Source organism: Anas acuta, chromosome 2, assembly GCF_963932015.1.
Source record: "Anas acuta chromosome 2, bAnaAcu1.1, whole genome shotgun sequence".
In the NCBI taxonomy this organism is placed as follows: domain Eukaryota; kingdom Metazoa; phylum Chordata; class Aves; order Anseriformes; family Anatidae; genus Anas; species Anas acuta.
The window spans coordinates 109,907,796-109,927,035 of NC_088980.1; the positions used below are offsets into that span (position 1 = coordinate 109,907,796).

At 43.4% G+C, this 19,240-nt stretch overlaps 1 protein-coding gene across 4 annotated transcripts in view; it reads right to left on the reverse strand.

Annotated features, from left to right (window-relative positions):
* Positions 1–2,486: 2,486 nt before the first annotated feature.
* Positions 2,487–19,240, reverse strand: part of SPIRE1 (spire type actin nucleation factor 1) — a 125,762-nt gene continuing 109,008 nt past the window's right edge. For 2 of the 4 annotated variants that reach the window (XM_068671676.1, XM_068671677.1), the window contains 8 exons: positions 16,276–16,366; positions 15,782–15,924; positions 12,955–13,128; positions 9,493–9,630; positions 7,455–7,525; positions 6,938–6,965; positions 6,712–6,848; positions 2,487–5,855 (listed from right to left, as the gene is read on the reverse strand). In XM_068671676.1, the coding sequence (XP_068527777.1) occupies positions 5,597–5,855; positions 6,712–6,848; positions 6,938–6,965; positions 7,455–7,525; positions 9,493–9,630; positions 12,955–13,128; positions 15,782–15,924; positions 16,276–16,366 (1,041 nt within the window). In that variant the 3' untranslated portion in view covers positions 2,487–5,596. The remainder of the gene's footprint in view (positions 5,856–6,711; positions 6,849–6,937; positions 6,966–7,454; positions 7,526–9,492; positions 9,631–12,954; positions 13,129–15,781; positions 15,925–16,275; positions 16,367–19,240) is intronic. The other 2 variants (XM_068671678.1, XM_068671679.1) reach the window with 1 other exon arrangement.

The following is a 19,240-nucleotide window of genomic DNA, read 5'->3' on the forward strand; positions in this document are numbered from 1 at the left end:
CAAGGAAGATCACCAGTTCCTAATTTGGGGCCCCGCTGGCAGAACAGTTCTGACTCCTCCGTGATTTTTGTTTCTAACCTGGTTGAAATGGGCAGCAGCTGAGGCTCAGGGCTCTAACCAGCCAAACACTGAATGACTCAGCTGTGCTGTGTAACATACGATGCGTCCCATTTTCACAAGTAGATCAAGCCAGAGCAACGAAATGCTATTTTAAACAACTTTTTATTAGCAATGCATAAACAAGAAATTGCATTTTAGTACCGCATAACATGAAAACAAGCAGAAAACGATTCTACTGCCCTTCCCTGTGGTGACAGCTGATGCCCCTGGTGTACCTGAAGCCACACGGAAGGTACATGTGCAGCGACAGCATAGAAGCAAGAGAAGTTCAGAGGGGAAGGGTTTGTGCTTTAGGACTGTTAGTGTCCAAAAAGTGCATCTCCTGCTTGGCCTTTTCTTTTTTCTTAAGGAGGGGAAAGGGTCAGGGAAACCAACTTTATTAGAAACACAGCTCAAGTAATACATGCCTCCTTTCATCTTTGTCTTGCTTTCTGATTAGGCAATGTAACCACCACCCCTTCGGTAGAAATGTGCTTGTCTTAAAATGGTTTGAGCCAAACCAGGGCCGTGGCCTCTCGCTGCCCTGTAGGCTGGGTCCCGAGGATGCAGCCACTTTATGCTCACATGTCAATGGGATTGCCTATGCCCACCAATCTTTGGAAGCCAAACTTGCATCAACTAAAGCCTGTGTCCTTTGAGTCTAGCTTTAGCACCCCGTGAAATCCAGTTTAGCAGCCCCATGCACCCTGTCCTGCAAAATCCAAAACGCTGCCGGCCCACAGTGTGTATGTAGCACTGGCACAGCTCTGGGCTGAGACACAGGGAGGACCCAAAGCTTGATGTAAATGCTACCCCCACGTAGGAGGCACCAGGAATGCATTTTTCCTAATGGCTGCTTGTATTTTGCACTCAGTGGTGGTTTTGTTGTTGGTGGTGATGATGTTTGTTTTTTTTTAATCAAATAGGTTAATAATCCAACAGGTCTTTTTTCAGCTATGACTGTCCCTTAAGCAGCACCTCGAGATAAGGACCGTTTGCTTAGGCAATGTGTTCTGATTACAGAGCTGTCTGCCCCAAAGGCCTTCCCCTGGGACTGCTGTACGCAGCCTGTCTGTACCGCCAGCACAGCCTGCGGTGCTGCTTCTGTTGCCTCAAGATGCAGAGCGCAGGCTACGGACAGAGCTCAGCTTCAGGCCAGCCGGGCGTGCTGCTGCAAAACAGCCCGGCCAAATCCTTACTGCAAATCGTTCAGTGTCAAGCCAAGAGGCAGCAGCCAGGGCTCGCTCTGCCCTGGGCTGACACCAGGCCTGCCAGCAGGAGGGAGCGCGGGCCAAGCTGCCAGGAGGGCAGTGCTCACAAACTTACACGTATGCATCAGGAAACAGGGGCCGTGTCTTTCTGTATGACATCAGACCGAGCTAATGCCCCTCTCTGCTTGTTTTCCTACCTTTACTATTTTCAGCAAGTAGTTACCAAAAGATAGTAATAAATAAAAAAATAATCAGACAGAAACAACTAAACAGATCTTTATAGCTGGACTCAATACTCATAAACATTCCCAGATTTACCTTAAGATCTACACACAGATACAAAAGAGAAAAAAAAATAATAAACTAGAGCAGCTCCAAGTTAGCAACACGGAAATACTGTAAAATGTTTCGGTTATGTTAACAGGACCCATACGAGCATGAGGCTGCAGCAGCCGTCCCTTGTGTCTGTGTGGTGTCAGGGCTGTGCAGCTGAGCCTAGGAGATGGACGTAGTGCTGGAGGAGGTAAAGCACGGAGACAGCAGTCATGACAGGAAAGCCGGAGCTTTTGAATTAGTTTTAAACTCTACAGCATGCAGCCAGTGGCTAATGGTGGGCGCTGATGCTGAACTTGCCCGGGAGACAGAGGGACACTTGAAAGAGAAGAGGGAACAACACCGTGGCTGTGATAAAAACGTTCTCCCCGCTTCTGGTTTAAAAAACAAAATAAAACCAAGCAACCTAACAAGAAAAAACCCTCTCCAAGTGATTGCCAGCGTTTCTCTCTCAAAGCTGAGGGCTGGCGATGCCTGAACACCTGCGCTGTGTGCAGGGAAGGTCGGTGCTCCTCAGCTGCCCCCCGTCAGTGCTTGAAGTAACCACACCTGGGTTACAGCACCGGGCTGGAAATGATGACTGCACGCTCAGCGCGCTGCTGGGTGACACGAACAGTTTTATTTTATTGCTATTCTACGAGTGCTTCCTTCCCTTCGTGCAGCCCAGCCAGTGCTCGGCTGCTGTTCAATCATTTTCATTAACAAACCTGTGCCAGAAGAACCAGCTGACCGAGCTTTACAAACCCATAAAAGCATGAAAAAAAAAAAAACACACACACAAAAAGGCGAGCTGATAGACATTTTACATTTGCTTCCACATGAATAATTAACACAGACAAAGGCTGTAATGGAAAGGCATTTTATTTTCGCCCAGTAACACCCCTCCCAGTATAACAGAAATAAGGGGAAAGGGAGGAAAAAAAAAAAAAACAACAAACAGCCAACAAACCCCATAAGCAATAATGTCACCATGAACATTTGCAGCTTCAGGTCCTGTAGGTGTGAGAGCTGCAGCAAGGCTCTGCTTGCTCCCTCCGTCGCAGCAGCGAGGCTCAGCTGGCTTTGAATCCTCCGCAACTGGGGTCAGAGATGAAACAAGACCGACGCTGCCGGCGGCATTTTTAACTCCTTGGGTCTCCCACGATCCATCTGAACAGGCTGTGGGCATATTAACGAAGCTAGAAAAGTAACGAGATGGTAAAAATTCCCAGAAGGGAGCTCACTGTGCTGGTCCCACCTTCCTTTCGGCAATAATTCACTCTAAAATGCCTATGGGGCGCGAACTGCCTGGAGGGGCCGAAAGCAGTAACTCTAATAAAGGTAACAGCCAACACACATATAAATAGGACTCGTTTTCTTTTTAAAACACCACGGGAAGCTCGGTTCCCACTGCATGATTGATGGAGACTCCCTACACGTTAATAAATATATTACACCTATTTACAGGCTCCCGCTTTCGAAGCTCAGAGCAGGGCCGGGACGTGCAGGCGGGTGACGGGAGGGGACCGGGGATGCCAGCGCAAGCAGTGAGGTGGAAAGCTGAAAACAACAGCGAGATGGAAAGCTCAGAGCAGCCCTCGCTCTCTGCAGGGAGGCAGAAAGCATGCGAGGTGAGCTCCCCCTCCATGCTACCCCTGCGCAGCTGCCCGGAGGCTCAGCCGCTGCCCCGTAGCGCTGCCGAGGCGGAGGGGCCTTGGCACGTCCCGGGGGATCGCTCGGGATTTCTTGGTCCTTGCTGTCAGCTCTGTGATGCCCGAGACCCTTCTCGAAGGGGAAGATAAGCTGCTGGGCTAAGAGGCTTGAAGATGCTGAAGAAAAGGATGGGGGAGCTCGGAGTGAGACGTCACGCGTTTCTGTCGGCCTAGCTCTCCCGGTGCACGCTGCAGCAAACCCGAGGCCTGGTTTTGGCACAGAAATGAGAGAAAGTGCTGACGGGGCTGAGATCAGGCGGCCCTTCCAGCAGCACCAGGGCCCTTTCAAGCTGTCCCTGCAATCCTACGTCCTCACCCTCCCACGCCAAACGCTTCCAGAGGCACCCCAGAAAGGCCCTGACACCCGACCTTACACGGGGCAGCTGAAGAGGGAGAGCTGGCCCTGGCCTTTCCCGTTCAGATTGGGTCAGAAAGATGCTAAAACGTTATTTCCATCAGCTCTGCGTACGCACAATCCTCGTTTTCCATTCAGAGAAAAAGGAGGAGGGACGAATCTCTGGGAAGGCTTAAGGAGACTTTCGCCTGTGCTTTTCGAATCACCGTGGATATACACGAGTGGCTGCTCCGAAGGCTGCAACGTTACATGAGAACAGACATTTGGGGAAAGGGAAAGGGAAGGGGAAGGGGATGGGAAAGAGGATGGGGAAAGGGGAATCATCCTCCCCAGGGCAGCAGCAGCGCACGGCACCACGCCAGGGCTGACGGGGCCGTCTGCCTCCCCCCGGGCTCCCAAACGCACCAGGAGGATTTGTTTTGGTGAATGTACCATCCAAATCACATCGGGTTAAATCCAGTCCCAGCTACTTTGGAGCAGTTCTGAGGTATCTCTCATTAATCCTTAGTATAGAAATGTTAATAAATAGATCTGAAACTTTTTTTTTTTCTGCTATGTCACTCTATAATACACTGCTATATAGATATTAAATACGCCTCAGGGTATTAAAAAATTTATGAAAAAAGTTACAGTAGTTGATTTTCAAGTATTAATAACTTGGCTATATTAGCTTGTTTTTAAATACCAAAACAATCCGGCCCCAAATCACAGACTAAACTCCGGCTACGCCTGCATTTAAAAAAAAAAAAAGTACTTTGAAAATTAAAAAAAAAGTGCAAAAAAAACATGTGATGTCAGTTAGTAGTGTACCACCGTTGGGACTTCTAACCAACTAGTCTAGCATTCTTCTGTGAGCAAATTAAAAAAGGAAAAAGAAAGAAAAAAGGGGATGGGGGGGGGAACAGAGAGACTGCTCCCAATCTGAGACCGCGCCGTCCCAAATTTCAGCAGAATCCTAATTTTTACAGCCAAGTTATAAACCCCAGAAAAAATGGGGATACCAGTGGATATGCTGTCAGACATAACGATAGCAGTATTTGCGTGCTCCACTATAATACAAATGTACACCTTCACCCACCCTCTCCTCTGAGGAACCACGAGAACAGCTTGACAGGTTTCCAGTTGAGAAGCCTCCCTTATTTCCTCCCCACATGCTGTACAACTGTCTGCTACTAAAATTTACCAGTATTCATCATCGTACATTCGAGACAGAATGTGAACCACTAAAACCTGCTCAGGAGACGCTCAGACGAACACTAAGGCTTAAGAAGTAGAGCAGCTCAGGGGAACAGCCGGCCGCACGGGCAGACAGCTGTCACGTTATTTTGCCCCAGTACACAGACGGTGAGGTCCTGGGCTGGGCCCTGATCTCAGAGCAACAGAAATGGTTCAAAGAAAGACAATTCGAACCACAATTGCTCATGCTAGGTGCCTGGTGTGCGAGTTGACTCCTTGTTTTTTAATCTAGGATGTGAGCATTACTAGCCTGGTAATGCCAATATGACTTACTGTTTGCTACCGTGCTAACACTGACACTTTGTTAGGTTTGGTTCTCCATCAAACATGTTTTAGCTCATCTCCTGAAAAATGATTCGAAGGGTGGTTAAAAAAAAAAAAAAAGGACTGAAAGCAAGAAAAAGCTTTCTAGTTTCAATGCACACGTACAAAAGAGGCAACAATTTCAAACTATTGATTTTCTTCCAGTGCTGACCCATTGCATCCCATTCTGTACAGATAAAAACAGCCTTCTGTGTCTCTGGAAAGCATTGGAGTAGGAAATCCTGTGATCTAATGCAAATTCAGGCCTGTCAAGTGAAACGAAGCAACGGAGTGAGAATCCAGTTTTCGTGACCTTTCTTATGGACGATGACCTCATGAAGACAAAAGCAAAGCAAAAGGCACAAGGCTCAGATCTCATTGATAGTCCTTTCAGAGGGGCAGTATTCAGAGGTTCCTGGTGAGGACATGTAGAAGGACTGCGTTTTCCTTTTTAACCTGGCTCTCTTGTTGGCCAGAGAGAGGCTGCGCCGGCTTGAATTGATGATTTCTGAAATAAACTTCTTGCAGTCCACGCACACCTCCATCGTGCTCCAGTCCTCCATTAATTCTTTGGGAAACTGCAGCTCTTCATTGGACTTATCCACGGATTTGGACCTTGAGGCCAACCTGAAAGGCAAAAGAGCAGGACTCATCTCACTATTTAGCAGCATGGCAGTGGGCACCCAGGGATGCCTTCAGGAAACAGCCAAGACAGAATGGTCTTGACTCCAGTTATCCTTTTTTCCTATCCCAAAAATGACACCAGGAAAGCAAACACTACAGAGGATGGCTTTGGTCTGGTTCAGCGAGATTGTAGGGTCACTAACTGAAGGTATGTGTAAAGTCTACCTTTTAAAGAACAAAATGCTTGAGTGGAAGGGCCCTGCCCCAGCCACTTGCCCCAGCCCCCTGCCCCAGCAGGGCCACCCAGAGCAGGGTGCCCAGCACCACGGCCAGGCAGCTTCTGAAGGCCTCCATGAGGAGACCCCACGGCCTCTCTGGGCAGCCTGTGCCAGTGCTCGGCCACCCGCACAGCACACAAGGGCGGCCTGGGGCTCAGAGCCTGTGCCCACTGCCTCCTGTCCTGGCGCTGGGCACCACTGCAAAGAGCCTGGCTCCATCTTCATTGCACCTTCCCTTTGGATATTTATAGACATTGATGAGATCCCACCCGGAGCCTCCTCTTCTAAGCTATAAAGTCCCAGAGGTACTACAGAAACAACAGTTGTCCCCATGTCATGTTGTTTTTCACCTGTAGTGTGAAAAGGTTTTAAGACACACTGTTAATATTGTTGTTTCTGGTAGTTGAAGAAGTAAATGGAGAAACAAGGATTTCAGAAGGCTTCAGAAAGGTTACTTAAAAGCATTAGAAACATTTAAAACTACGAAACAAGCAGAAAGTGTCTTCTTAGTGATTTATAACTCAAGATGAAAGACTTGGTAAGCTCTTTCAATACATACATGAGTTAGGGCTGATCCTCACCTGGGCATGCTCCGCAGTGATCGGTGGTGACTGGTGGAGGGTTTCTCTGGCCTCATAAAGCTTTCTCCTCTTTGCAAGGTAGAAGGTCCCAGTGAGAAAATGGGGAGAGTAGAGTATGGCTTTGATGGCAATCGCATCTGTTGAGAACAGCAGAAGGAACATGCAGTATTATTACCAAAGATCACAGCTTTTCAGAACTGGGCAATCCATGAATTTGTGTACTTACTTTTTTACAGCACTGTGAGCATACGGGCCTGCATAAGAAAATGAAAGCACGAATCATTTCATTGGGTAAAACTTTATTTAAATAAAGAAAAATGAATAAATATCCCAACCCCTTAAACAAACATTTTTATTTTTAAAGCTTCTAAAGAACTACACCTCAAAAAAAAAAAAAAAAAAAAGAAGAAAAGGAACTGTTTTTCCTCTAAAGAAACATCCTTTGGTAACTGATGCAATAAATCAGTGATTCCATAGATCTTCAGACTTACTGTCTTACTGTTCAAAAATTCACGTTTCTTTCACTTCTGGCCAAGAGTTTCAGTCCAAAGAAGCAAGACTGACACTTAGGAAAGATCTGTTTTAGTATACTTTTTTTGCTGGTTTGTTTTTAAACTTTCACTGTTATAGAAATGAAAGCAATCAGCAGTGTGCAGCAGAAACATTTGGGGGTATCTAAGGTACAAACTCATATTTTTCACTCTGAAATGGTACTTATTTATTAACAGATATTAAATATTTACCTTTTACAGAACTGACAAGTGTAAGACCAGGTAAAGAAAGAAAACCTTCTTGTTCGACAGCAAAAGCAGAGCTAGAAGAAGAACAGAGAGTTCACAATGTTAGACAAAATCCCACACAACAATGATCTTATCCAAGAGCTGCCATTAGTGAGACCGGAGTTGCAATACTACATCCAATTCTGTGGTCCATATTTCCAAGAGGATATTGAAAAGTGTCATGGTTTTGGCTGGGACAGAGCTTTTTTTTTTTTTTTTTTCCCCACAGAGGCTCACACAATGCTGTCTTTTGTATTTTTGGTGAAAACAGTGGTGACAGCACAGGGATGTTTCAGTTGCTGCAGAGCAGTGCTTGCACAGAGCCAAGGACCTTTCTGCTCCTTGTGCTGCCCTGCCTGCGACCAGGCTGGGGGTGCACCAGGAGCAGGAGGGGACACGGCCAGGACAGCTGTCCCACAGCCAGGGGCTGTCCCACACCGTGTGGAGTCATGCTCACAAATAACAGCTGGGGGAAAGGAGGAGGAAGGGCGGACACTGGGAGTGATGGTGTTTGTCTTCCCAAGAAGCCATTAGGTGTGATGAGCCCTGCTTTCCTGGGAGTGGCTGAACACCTGCCTGCTGATGGGAACTAGCAAATGAATTCCTGGTCTTGCTTTGCTTGCGTGTACAGCTTTTGCTTTACCTGAACTGCCTTAATCTCAGCCCATGAGTTCCCACACTTTTACCTTTCCAATTCTCCCCCCCGTCCCACCAGGGGAGAGTGAGCGAGCGGCTGCGTGGTGCTGAGCTGCCTGCTGGGCTAAACCACAGCAGTCCTTTCTGGCACCCAATGTGGGGCCTGCAGGGCTGAGTCCAGAATTATATCTTCATGTATTTAGAAATATTCTTTTAATTTCCTACCTAAATTAAATACCTGGCAGTTAATTATTAACTTATTTTCCTCCTCCCTCAGCGGTGTTCATATGAGTGCTATATAAAAGCAAGAACAAAACCAAATCAAAACAGAACAGGAAAGTAAAAGTAACAACAGTAACTATTATAACTGAAGAACACAGGAAAAAAATGGGGACAAATTCAGCCATAAATAAATTTGGGCTGGAAATTATTCCTAACCATCCAAGTCAAGTTCTGGAATATTAGGTAGTTGCCTGTGATAAGATTTGATGATTTTCTTCCAATCTTACGTTACTGAAAACTAGAGAAAGTCCAGGAACGAGCTATTATAGCTATCATACTTGAGGAAAACTGGTTTTATAGTCCCGTATGTTTAGCTTAGTCAAAGGAGGCAGGGATCCCAATAACATTTATAGAAAAAAAGGCTTTGAACAGAGAAAATGGTCTTCTGTCAAACAGAAGATGACATACTGGAATTGAAAGACTGGATCCTTTTCTTTTTTTTTTGGTGTGTGGAAAACAAAACAAACCAACCAAACAAAGCCACCACCACAAAACCAACAGTTCAGAGACAGAAATCATTATATGCCAGACTGGAAGCTGTAGGAGACTATATTTAAAAGGGAACTCCATTACTGAAGTATTAACAGCTAGGTACAAGGAGAGAGACACTGGCCAATTTACAAGAATTTTACTGAAACTGCTTTGCAGCAAAGTTGGGAAGAAATCAGATTTGGGACTTATATTTAGGATTGTTTTGGCTTTCACATACTTGCAGTTCTTTAGCGTGCTTTAAAGTAATACTGCAGAAGACATGGAGGCAGAAGACACCTTAGTGAAGTTTAAACATACAGTTAGAGATGTGCTCTGATCGTTGCAAAACCTGCTGCATTTTTATAGAAGATATAAACAAACTAGGTATTTCTGATAAAAGTTTTGATGTTTCTGTACATAACTCAAGGAAGCTGACCCATCTGTTATACACGATACATCAGTGGATAGCAACTTTTCTCCAGTCCAGGGAAGGAAGCAATGGCAAGCCTTGATGCCAGCACCCAGCTTTCTATCGGCTCGAACGTGCAAAGGGGAGGCTTGTGTGACCAACCTCCCTCCAAAAGCTTGGGCACCCCTGCAGACTCAGCCATACCTTTCCTTTTTTGAGAGCAGTGTAGACATCTTTATACTGCTGGTACTTTTCCAGCTCTGCCTTCACCAGCACCTGACGGATGTGCATGACTTCCTCCACCGTCAGAGCCAGACATTCCACCGGGTAACAGAACTCCTCCTGGAAGCCAAAAAAACATATGAACTCAAAGCCAAGTTGCTTCTTCCAAATTTCAACCTAGACAACCAACCACCTGGTTAGTAGCTCCAGAAACAGAGGGTTTCTCCCTTTAAACTGGAATGGCACTGGCTCATTCGTGGGCATCACACGAGTTTCAAACTGTTTGAGACTCCTCAGGTGTGATCTACATGGTCTGATGCTCAGCCCTCACAACAATTACAGTTTCCTTTGTTTTTCCTCCTCAAGCCACTTGACCATTTGTCTTTTCTTATGAAGATTATTTTAACAAATCAATGTTCAGGTTTATAATTTGAAAAGGAAAAGGTAATTTGGCACATGATATTTATTTTAAGTATTGTTGAAGACGCACAATTTCCCTGAGACTTTGTGGTGCCCAGAGTGGCCAAGGAAAGTTGTTAGTTGCCCCTTCTAGCAGAATTTTTTATTCAGTGGTACCACATTTTGGCGCTCACATGAGCAGGCCTACAAAAAGTCGAGGCAGTTCAGGCAGAAAGGCTCTCCTCCCTACCCCTAGAGAGTAACAACAGCAAGTTAGGCTTTATGGAAAGAATAATCTTCAAACATAAAGCATGAGAATTGGTCACCCAGTGTTGAATTACTAATGGAAGAGGATCAAATAGAGAATAAAACCCCAACAACCACAAATGACCCATCTGCAAAATTTCTGTATATTCAGTATTACAGCGTGCTGGAGAATATTGAGTAGAGAGCGCCTGAATTTGGTACCAGAGAATAAAAAGCACCAACCCAATTTGTAATCCAGCCCTGTAGTTGATTATACAGTTCCAACAGAAAGACAGAAACCTCTGTGGGAATTCCCATCGCTTTATGCTTGGTGAAACCTTTTCAGTCCGCCCAGAGGGGCTACTGTGTGGCAATGACAATGACATCTAATGCCTTCTGAATAAAGGAAGGAAATTTCTCCTGCAAGTACAAAGACACGGCTGACAGTCTGGAGATCTAATTTATAAATTGAAGCCATGATTCAGATTAATTGTGCAATGCTCGATTTGCTTGTATTCAGAGTGCTGTTCTGTCTTTCCATTAGATTAAAAGGAAAATTTTTCTACGTTGCAGACCTGGCAAACATTAGCATTTAGGAACCACCACATTTTTAAAAACTGTTGTCTTACCTATCTAGAAAGGGAACACAAAGAAACTTCACTCTGTTTAAGGTACCCCACAAAAGACTAGAATTGAGTTAACTTTGTTAGATTTGCCAGCTCAATCTTTGGGGCGTATAATCGCTCGTTTTCCGCAAAGAACAAACTATGTCACAAGCAACCGCAATTTGCTCGGAGGTGTAACACAGCCCAGCCAAACAAAATGACTTGTGCTCGTTAGGAGGAACGTCCCAGCTATCAGCATTTCACTCGGGGTCCTTCCCATAGCAACTGCCTCGCTACAGAGAAAAGCACGGCCGCCGGCCGGGGCGAGACGGGAGAGGAAGTGGGTGGGAAAGCAGGGTGCGCACAATGCCAGCCAAAGACCTCAGTTCTGCATCGTGGGAGACTGGGAAACTGTCTGTAGTGAATGAGGCGGACTGAATGCTTCCGATCAATCAGAGCTTTAAGTCCTTTAGAAATAGGTTTCTTACTTGAAGGCACTTCCTTCCCCCTCATGAGCGCCCACTCCTTTAATTTATAGGACGATGATGTCAGTGAGTATTGCTCCTTTGAAGACAGGCTGTAGATCTACTATAGGTGTAGAGCAGCTACTAGGGGAATAGGGTGGCTCTGCTGCGGTACCAATCAAAAATGATTACTGCTTCGGCAAATAGAAATAGCTAGCAGGCAACAGGGGAAACATAGAAAAATGTTCACAAGTTTAAATGCTAATGTTTTAATTCCAGAGGTTACACAAGGACAACAAAATGTTAATGCAACATTAAATGAAAGATAAATATTATACTGATTTCAGAAAACTGCTTGAATTTTTTTTTCCCTTTTCGGAATAGAAATAAGTACACAAGAAAATCTTTTGGTTCAACGCTAGCTCTAAGGCACTGAAATTAGTTAAAATTACACTAAGCACTGACTAAACTTCATTAAACAACGATGCTTTGGAGTTATTGCTCAAACTTCAACAATAATCTACACCCAAGTTAGGCAGCTCCAAACCAGAGAACTTTAGTTCTCTGCAACATTTACAGACAACAGAACATACTAAAGACAAACTGTGGCTTGAATTGTACTCAGTACTTATTTCAATATTAAAGGTGATCAGTATTCTTATTTTTTAAAGGAAAAAAAATACTTAAAACACTAATTTGAACTTGGAGTTTCCAGGATCTTCATGAGAATTGGCTTTACACTTGGACTGTGCAGTCATTATATGCACCACAGTAGCTTAATGTGTATATGTGTAACTAATTTTTTTTTTTACTCATGAAAAACAAGTAGTAAGAATTATATACTTATTATGTGAAATAAAGTGCTTTGTAGGTCATTCTCAGCATGCACACACCTAATAGGTCCTTACGACTTTTTTTTTTTAAAAAACTAATATATTCCTTGTAAAATTTCTCATTAAAATGTGTCACTAGGCAATCAAATGGGCTGCACTAATAAATTGCAATATGAACATGTGCCGGATTGGCCTCTAAATTCTGCAATTAATGGTTAATCACGCACTCTAAACTCTCACTGATGTTGCAGACTAAATGTTTCTAAGAAGCTCAGCTGGATATCTCAAGTATAAACTCTCCTGCAGAAGAAGGTTTCCCATTCTGACTTATTGGTTGGGTCAAGAAGAAAAAGAAGGATAAATTGAAATTTTTCACGTTTGATTCTACATAGGGGTAGATGAATCAGTTTTTCTTGTTAGTCAGTTTGCCTTCCCTGGTACACAGCTATTAGTTATGCTGCAAGTTCTGATACATAAGTGTGCTGAGGACCAAAACCGTATGTAGGTTTTCAAGTAAAACAGATTGCAAATGCCCTTCCATTCTACATAGTATAACTTGTTAGAAACACAAGAGCTTATTCTTTTCGACAGTCCAAGGATTACAATATTTTTGCTGGGCTTTTGCTGCAGGATCTTCATGTGCTGTAACATTTAAGGTCTGTCCCATTGATAATCTTGTGATGTTGCATTTTTAGTTTGCTGTCCTTTCAGAACTGATTTCTTTTTCCCCGTGAGGTGATTGAAGACACACAAATATCCTACACACATTGAAATCAACGTCAATCAGGTGCAATGTCCCAGCCTAAGCTTTAATTCTTGCCACAGCTTAGGAAGTGCTCCCCTAAGAGGGAACATGCTGGTGAAGGTGATTTCCAAAGCCAGCAAAAAGAGGCAAACCTTTGCGGGTTTCCACCTGCTGGCAAAAGCTCTCTCACAGAGATAGTACATAGCCCCTGCCACCCCACACATGGCTGCTTCAACGGGATGAGAGCTGAGCAGAGAAGCTGTTTGCATAGTTGAAAAAAGTGGTCTGAAAGTCATCCTTGGAAATAAACTCGTTATCCTAGGAACCTGAACAATAGATAGGAAGCAGAGAAGCGAATGCTGTGTATGAATGAAATCATTAGCTTTGGTCCTCTGGGTCATGAAAAATAAAACGACGATGATGATTAAAAAAAAAAAAAAGCAAACAAACTACAAAGACATTCATATGTACATCTCAGGACACTGGCTTCATCTCACTGATTAAGCACCAAGTCAGCTCACTGCAGCAAGCGCACCACCAGGGCGATCCCCCCAAAACTCACTGAGCTGCCCTGCCTTTCCGCGTAGCACTGGTAGGGTGACATATCAGAAGGATGATATTTGGCATTTTTCCAAATTTGTTTCCCTTCCCCACCTACTTAGCTCTAACTCCTTCTGTCTGATGAGATGCCAGTTCACAAAACCATAGTTAGTATGCAAGACAGACCAGTTTCTTGCTAATCCTGCTAAGAGACAGTAGAAAACTCCTGCCTGTTCTCACTGGTATTGAGAGCTATTTATTGGCGAGGCCTCTTTCACCTTGAAGAGGAACCGCAGTCACAGGAGCAGCTGATAAGAAATGAAACTCCATCAGTCCTGGAGGAAGGGACGAAGAAGTGTGAAGTCAAATAAAAAGGAAGTAATGTTCTGCAGGCATTGCGAGGCGTTCAGGGAAGGAACTGCAACGTTACGTAGGCAGCACTTGGCGCAGCCACTGAACGGAGCCGGCATCCTCCGGGGAAGGAAAAACTCTGCAGCAAGCCAACGCGTGTAACTGGGACAGTGCCACCATATCAGAAACCATCTACCAAAACTAAAAACAAAAGTATTGTGGGAGTTGTCTGTCACACCCTAGAGGGCACTATTGCCAAGTTAAAGAATTCACTCTCCAGGCATCAAATAAAAATAGGTTCTTATTAAAGGAGCGTCATTTCAGTACTGCTTTCCCTTCTTTCTCGCTTCGTAGCCAAAACCCAGCTAGGTGACAGTTCTTCAGAGATCAAAAAAAATCAAGCAGAAAAGAAACTAGTAAAAATCCTTCCCATCTGTTCCCACATTTGCCTGACTAAAGTCTTTTCCTCCCTCTTCCTTTAATATTTTTAAGCAGGAGTAGAACAATTGAATTAAACGTTCTTTAGTGGTTTTATTTCAGATATTATCTTTCTAGGCATATGTCAGTAACCATATGCCTAGAAATAGGTATATACAAGAAAATACATAGGTGGCCAAAAAGCTTCTATTAAGAACTTGTTTCACCTATTTAAAATAACAGCCTCACAAATTAGATTTTTAAGTTGCATGATCCTCCCAAATACATGAGATGAGATCAGTATTACGATGTACCATATTTAGATACCTTAAAAGTGTGATGGAGCAGATACCTCACTATAATAATAGAAGATGCTTTCTTCCCTCCTGCCTTAAAACAGTATATACATGAATGACTTTGGACCTGCCAGAAAATAAGCCCTGTGCTTCCCTATATAGTGAGTGCAGCAGGCAATGACAGAGCAATCCACTTTGTACAACAGCATCTTCAAACACGTGGTGGAGGAACCTTCCAACTTGGTTCTGGTGCAGCATGCTACACTCCGAGTTCATTTCAGCAGAAGTCTACTTGTGTTTAGTGTTTATCAATACGCTACCACTTGAACTTCACTTTGAACAAGAAACTACATTCTTGTGGAAGGATATAATAAAGAAAATCCAGCAGACCTTCTGAAATGAAGAGGAGGAAGCATGTGGTGGGAATATTTGGAGATTATTTTCTTGTTACAGTTTAATTTCTTCAACTAATAGGTTCAGATCCCAGCTACCATTGCTTGGGCCAACAAGAACACTCTTCAAAACCCACTAATGCAACTGCTCTAGAAGACAGGGTGAGTGAATATTCCCTTCCTTTCAAAACCAGGATGTGTTTATTGATTTCTCTATTCACCAGCACCTCATGGGGCATACTTCAAAACCCTGCTGGTAGGAAAAGAGACGAAGAACATATCCTGCATGAAATTACAAAGCACTAATCAGTATGTCAGCATAAAAGAACCAGGATTTCATACCCTTTGCTGCTTATACTCTGTTGGAAAACAGCTCTCAATTAAAGCTAATTGATCAAATGTACTGTACTTTCTTTTCAAGTAGTAACACAGTTTTTTTGCCTCAGTGACTTTAACAAAGCAACACAGAGAAACCTTGATTTGGATTACTGAAAGGACTTTCACATGTATAAACATTAACCACACAAGTTCTTAGGACGGGAAGAAAAGAAACCATTCCATTCATTCAGCCATTAACTAAAATACTATCAACAGATTAAAAAAAAAAAAAAAAAGAAAAAAATAACATAAAAAAAAATAATCCAGAGCTTTGGAGTCATCTCTATTCAGATTGAAAATCAGTAAGGTGAAGTTTGCCTGTGTTGGTAATATTTTGAAATAAAAGCAAGGCACATGGCGTTACCCAGAGTCCTAATCAAAGTGCACACATTTTTTGAGGCACCTATACCCGGGGTTTTGGATCAAAATGATAGAGAGAGAGAAAGTTCAAATCTTGATTTCAAAACGTCTTTAGTAGCCAAAGTAGTTTCTGAATTCAGGAGTTTTCTTTGAGTCAAGTTCTAATCACACTGAAGCCAAGTTTTAATTTTCATTATACTCTTAGAATGCCTCTTTTTCTCTCTCCTACCACCCACTCCACTTACAAGTGATCTGGAGCTCTGTTTTGAAGGTGGTAGAAACTGTCTCACATTGGTTGGCGTTTCCTTTTCGATGGAGTGTCGTCTCTGAGGCGGCTGCCGTCTCTCTGGCTGTGGCGTAGATGATATGGGCAAGAACTTTGGAGGCGCTGAAGATTCAACCGGTATAAAAAAATCAGTTCTCTGAAGACAGACTGCTGGATAACATTGCTCAGTACTTGAAACAAACATTGATTTACTGGAATTTCTACTACTGGTGGCTCAAGTTACACATACACCACCAGATCATCTTCAGTACAGTACAGTACTACAGTACAGGCGAATGCCTTGCACTCAGTAATCACATTTGATCGATTCAGCTTGTTCTAGGGTTCATCTTTACAGATTTATTCCATTAATGTTCAATTTAAGCTTCCGATAAAAACTTCAAGCAAAGTTCACGTAACAGAAGGCAATAAAGTGTGTAAAAGCAGTTGCTGAGCTCTCTAATCAAAACTTACTCTTTCTGCTGCTGGTGCCTTCCTGAGAGGGGTCTTCCACTTGTGAGGGGGAGATGCTGCTGCTACTTGTTGATTTATGCACTGATTCCTCCTGTGTGGAAAGAGAAAAAAAATAGAATTCCTCAGAAATTGTTTTTTCTTCTCTTACTGCTTCTTAGCACACAGAAATCTCAAGCTATCAAAGGCATTTTACAATGTTAAATAACTCACAGTCCTGGAAGAAGTCCCGAGCTAAATGTTGACTCTACACAGCACTGCATAACTTTCTAAGCTCAACTTTTTCATCAACTGGAATAAATGGTATGTGATTGGAATTCAGTGTATTTAAGCACTGCATGTAATGTTAGGATCAAAATGGAGGTGCATGAATCCACTGTAACCTGTTACTATTCCACCAGTAACTGCTCATTGTACTCAAGGCCTTCTAAGGATTTGTTAACTACAGGAGACACATTAAACCAACTTTGTGTCTCACATTAGTAAGGAACCAGCACTCGGATTTCTCTGGTCTTCAAAGGAATGAGAGATCCTCATACAAGTGACTCAGATAAACAGAAGTGAATCTGATCTCCCCTGTACTGTTCCCTAATTCCTAATCTTGGTGCATTTCTCTCCTTTCTTCTGTATTTAAAGGAACTCTTATTCATTATCTGTTTCGTCACAACAGCCAAGAGCAAGTCCTGCACGATGAATGAAAGGCTTTGACTAACATCCTTCAGCTATCTAACACAGCATGCCTCCAAAATTAACCAATCCTTTCACCCCAAACCTCTGTCTTCGGCCACCAGATACTAGGAAGATACAGACCATCACAGGAGCCTCCCAAAGGAATGGAGTTGAAGGGCTGATCGTGAATGCTGTTTAGCTCTAATGTGAATGCTTTTAACTGAGGAAATTCACATCGTTTAAGATGTCAAGATTTACTGATCGAACAAGTGACCTGCTCTAAAATCCAGCACGCGGCTGAGCCTCTCTCTCATGGATTTCTTTAGTTACTCAAACTGCAGGCAGGAAAACCCCCACTGACTGAAAAAGCAGCCTTTGGTAGCAGCAAGTCAGAACAGCAAAGCCGGCAGGGTCACCTCAATGGACACCGTGCACCACAGGACAGGGGCCCTTATAAACTCCCACCAGGTGATCTGTACTGTGTGCTTAGCCCAAGGGCACGGATGAGCTGTATGCAAGGATACTGTGATGTATATTTTTCCAGTGTGCATGCCTCAACACAACAGTCTGCAAAGAGACCCCAACCAGCTCAGCTCCCAGAACAATACTTTCGCTTTAACATACCCAATGTGCTCCTTCCTAGTGTTTGAGGTAGGAAGACTGTAAGAAATTTTGAACAGCGTATTTAATTACAACAGCTGCCGTGTTTCCAGAAACCAACAGAATTTAGCTACGGAGCCAGCTCAGAGATCTTTGCGGACTTCGGGTTCACACCACATGGTTGCCCTAAAAGACCACTGCAGAACTTACGGGACAACTGGGTGCACCGTTCTCCAGGTGTGGTCCAACAGAGCTCACAAGTCTGAAGTTAAACATTTAAATTTTGTGATGGAGAATAACCCCTGTACAAAATGAATCATTGAACTATTCACTCTCTAGGAGTCAAAGCCATTACTTTTCCATTGCCAGAGAAGCTAAAAAGCTCAGATGAAGAACTAAGTGAGCTGTCAATCAAAAACCATAACCACGCTGCTCTGCTGCTTATTTCTATGAATGAAGAGCAGCCAGCACTTCGGAGAGAATGGAAACCAGGAGTACATTGTTTGAGATATTATCCTACCTGGACAACAGGTATTCCAAGTTTGTCGTTTCTAATTACTTCTGCGCACAAACACATGCAAGGGAAGTGCTATTACTGCCCTACAGTTTCTCAGACATGGAAAGCTTTTTTTTTTTTTTTTTTCGAGAATGAAATCTTGTGCAGGAATCAAATCTTGTGCCAAACCTTCCTACAAGCTTCTTCACATCGATACAGTAACTGTTGACTATTACGGTAGGCAATCAGACACCTTACATGTGAGGTTAGATAACCCTAACATCTGGGATTGTATGCTTCTCCACAGAGAACTAAACAATCAGAATAATCCTGCAGTTTCATTAGCAAGATATTTTCCTAGCTGTATCAAAAATTACTATTAACTATTACTATTATTATTTATTACTATTATTATTTATTACCATTAATCACACCAGGAGTATGGCACTCCCTGCTCCCCATCCAAAACCATGATTTTAGTGGCAATGAAGAAAAAAGCAAGGACAGAATGTAGGAACGGTTTGTACAATATTCATCCTTGCCAGCAAATGGGTATAGGGCTGTATCAGACCTTTTCTTTCACCTCTGGCTGGCAATGCAGAGTGTTGGGGTGTAGTCAGAATCACAATACAGCTGTGAGAACAAAGGGGTTGCAGAGGAAAAAAAATGCATCTGCATCTCAGCCCATTTGGAGGTCCATAGCTCAGCAGTGCAGATATTTGCAGCCTGTAATTAGGGCATAACAGTCATAATTTAACTCCCAGTGAATAACTCTAAATAGGTTAAGCCCAATTCAAATTGCAGGCAAAGAGGTGCCCGAGTGGCTTAAAGACAAACAGGACAAAACACTCGCTCTTCTGTGTGTTACCTATAAAGCAAAAATCAGCAAAAAAAGACATTTTTACAGAGCAAAGGTCACTTTTGTCAAACATTCTATGTCCCATCCCCTTTGTAAGCTTGGAAGATTTCACCCCAAATCTCTCCAGTATGTTTATTTACACCACTTCAGTGCTGTTCCTGAAACCCAACCAGTACTCTGCTGGGCATCTTAATCATCTGACTTGCTTCACCAGCTACTTCTGTTGACTCAAACCAATAAAGCATCTGTTCTCTGTGACAGCTCGATGTAGCTGATTTATTTTTCAATTTATTTTTTGCTGTATGCCCCAAAGCTTATCCCTTATGATTTTGCTTGCCTACACC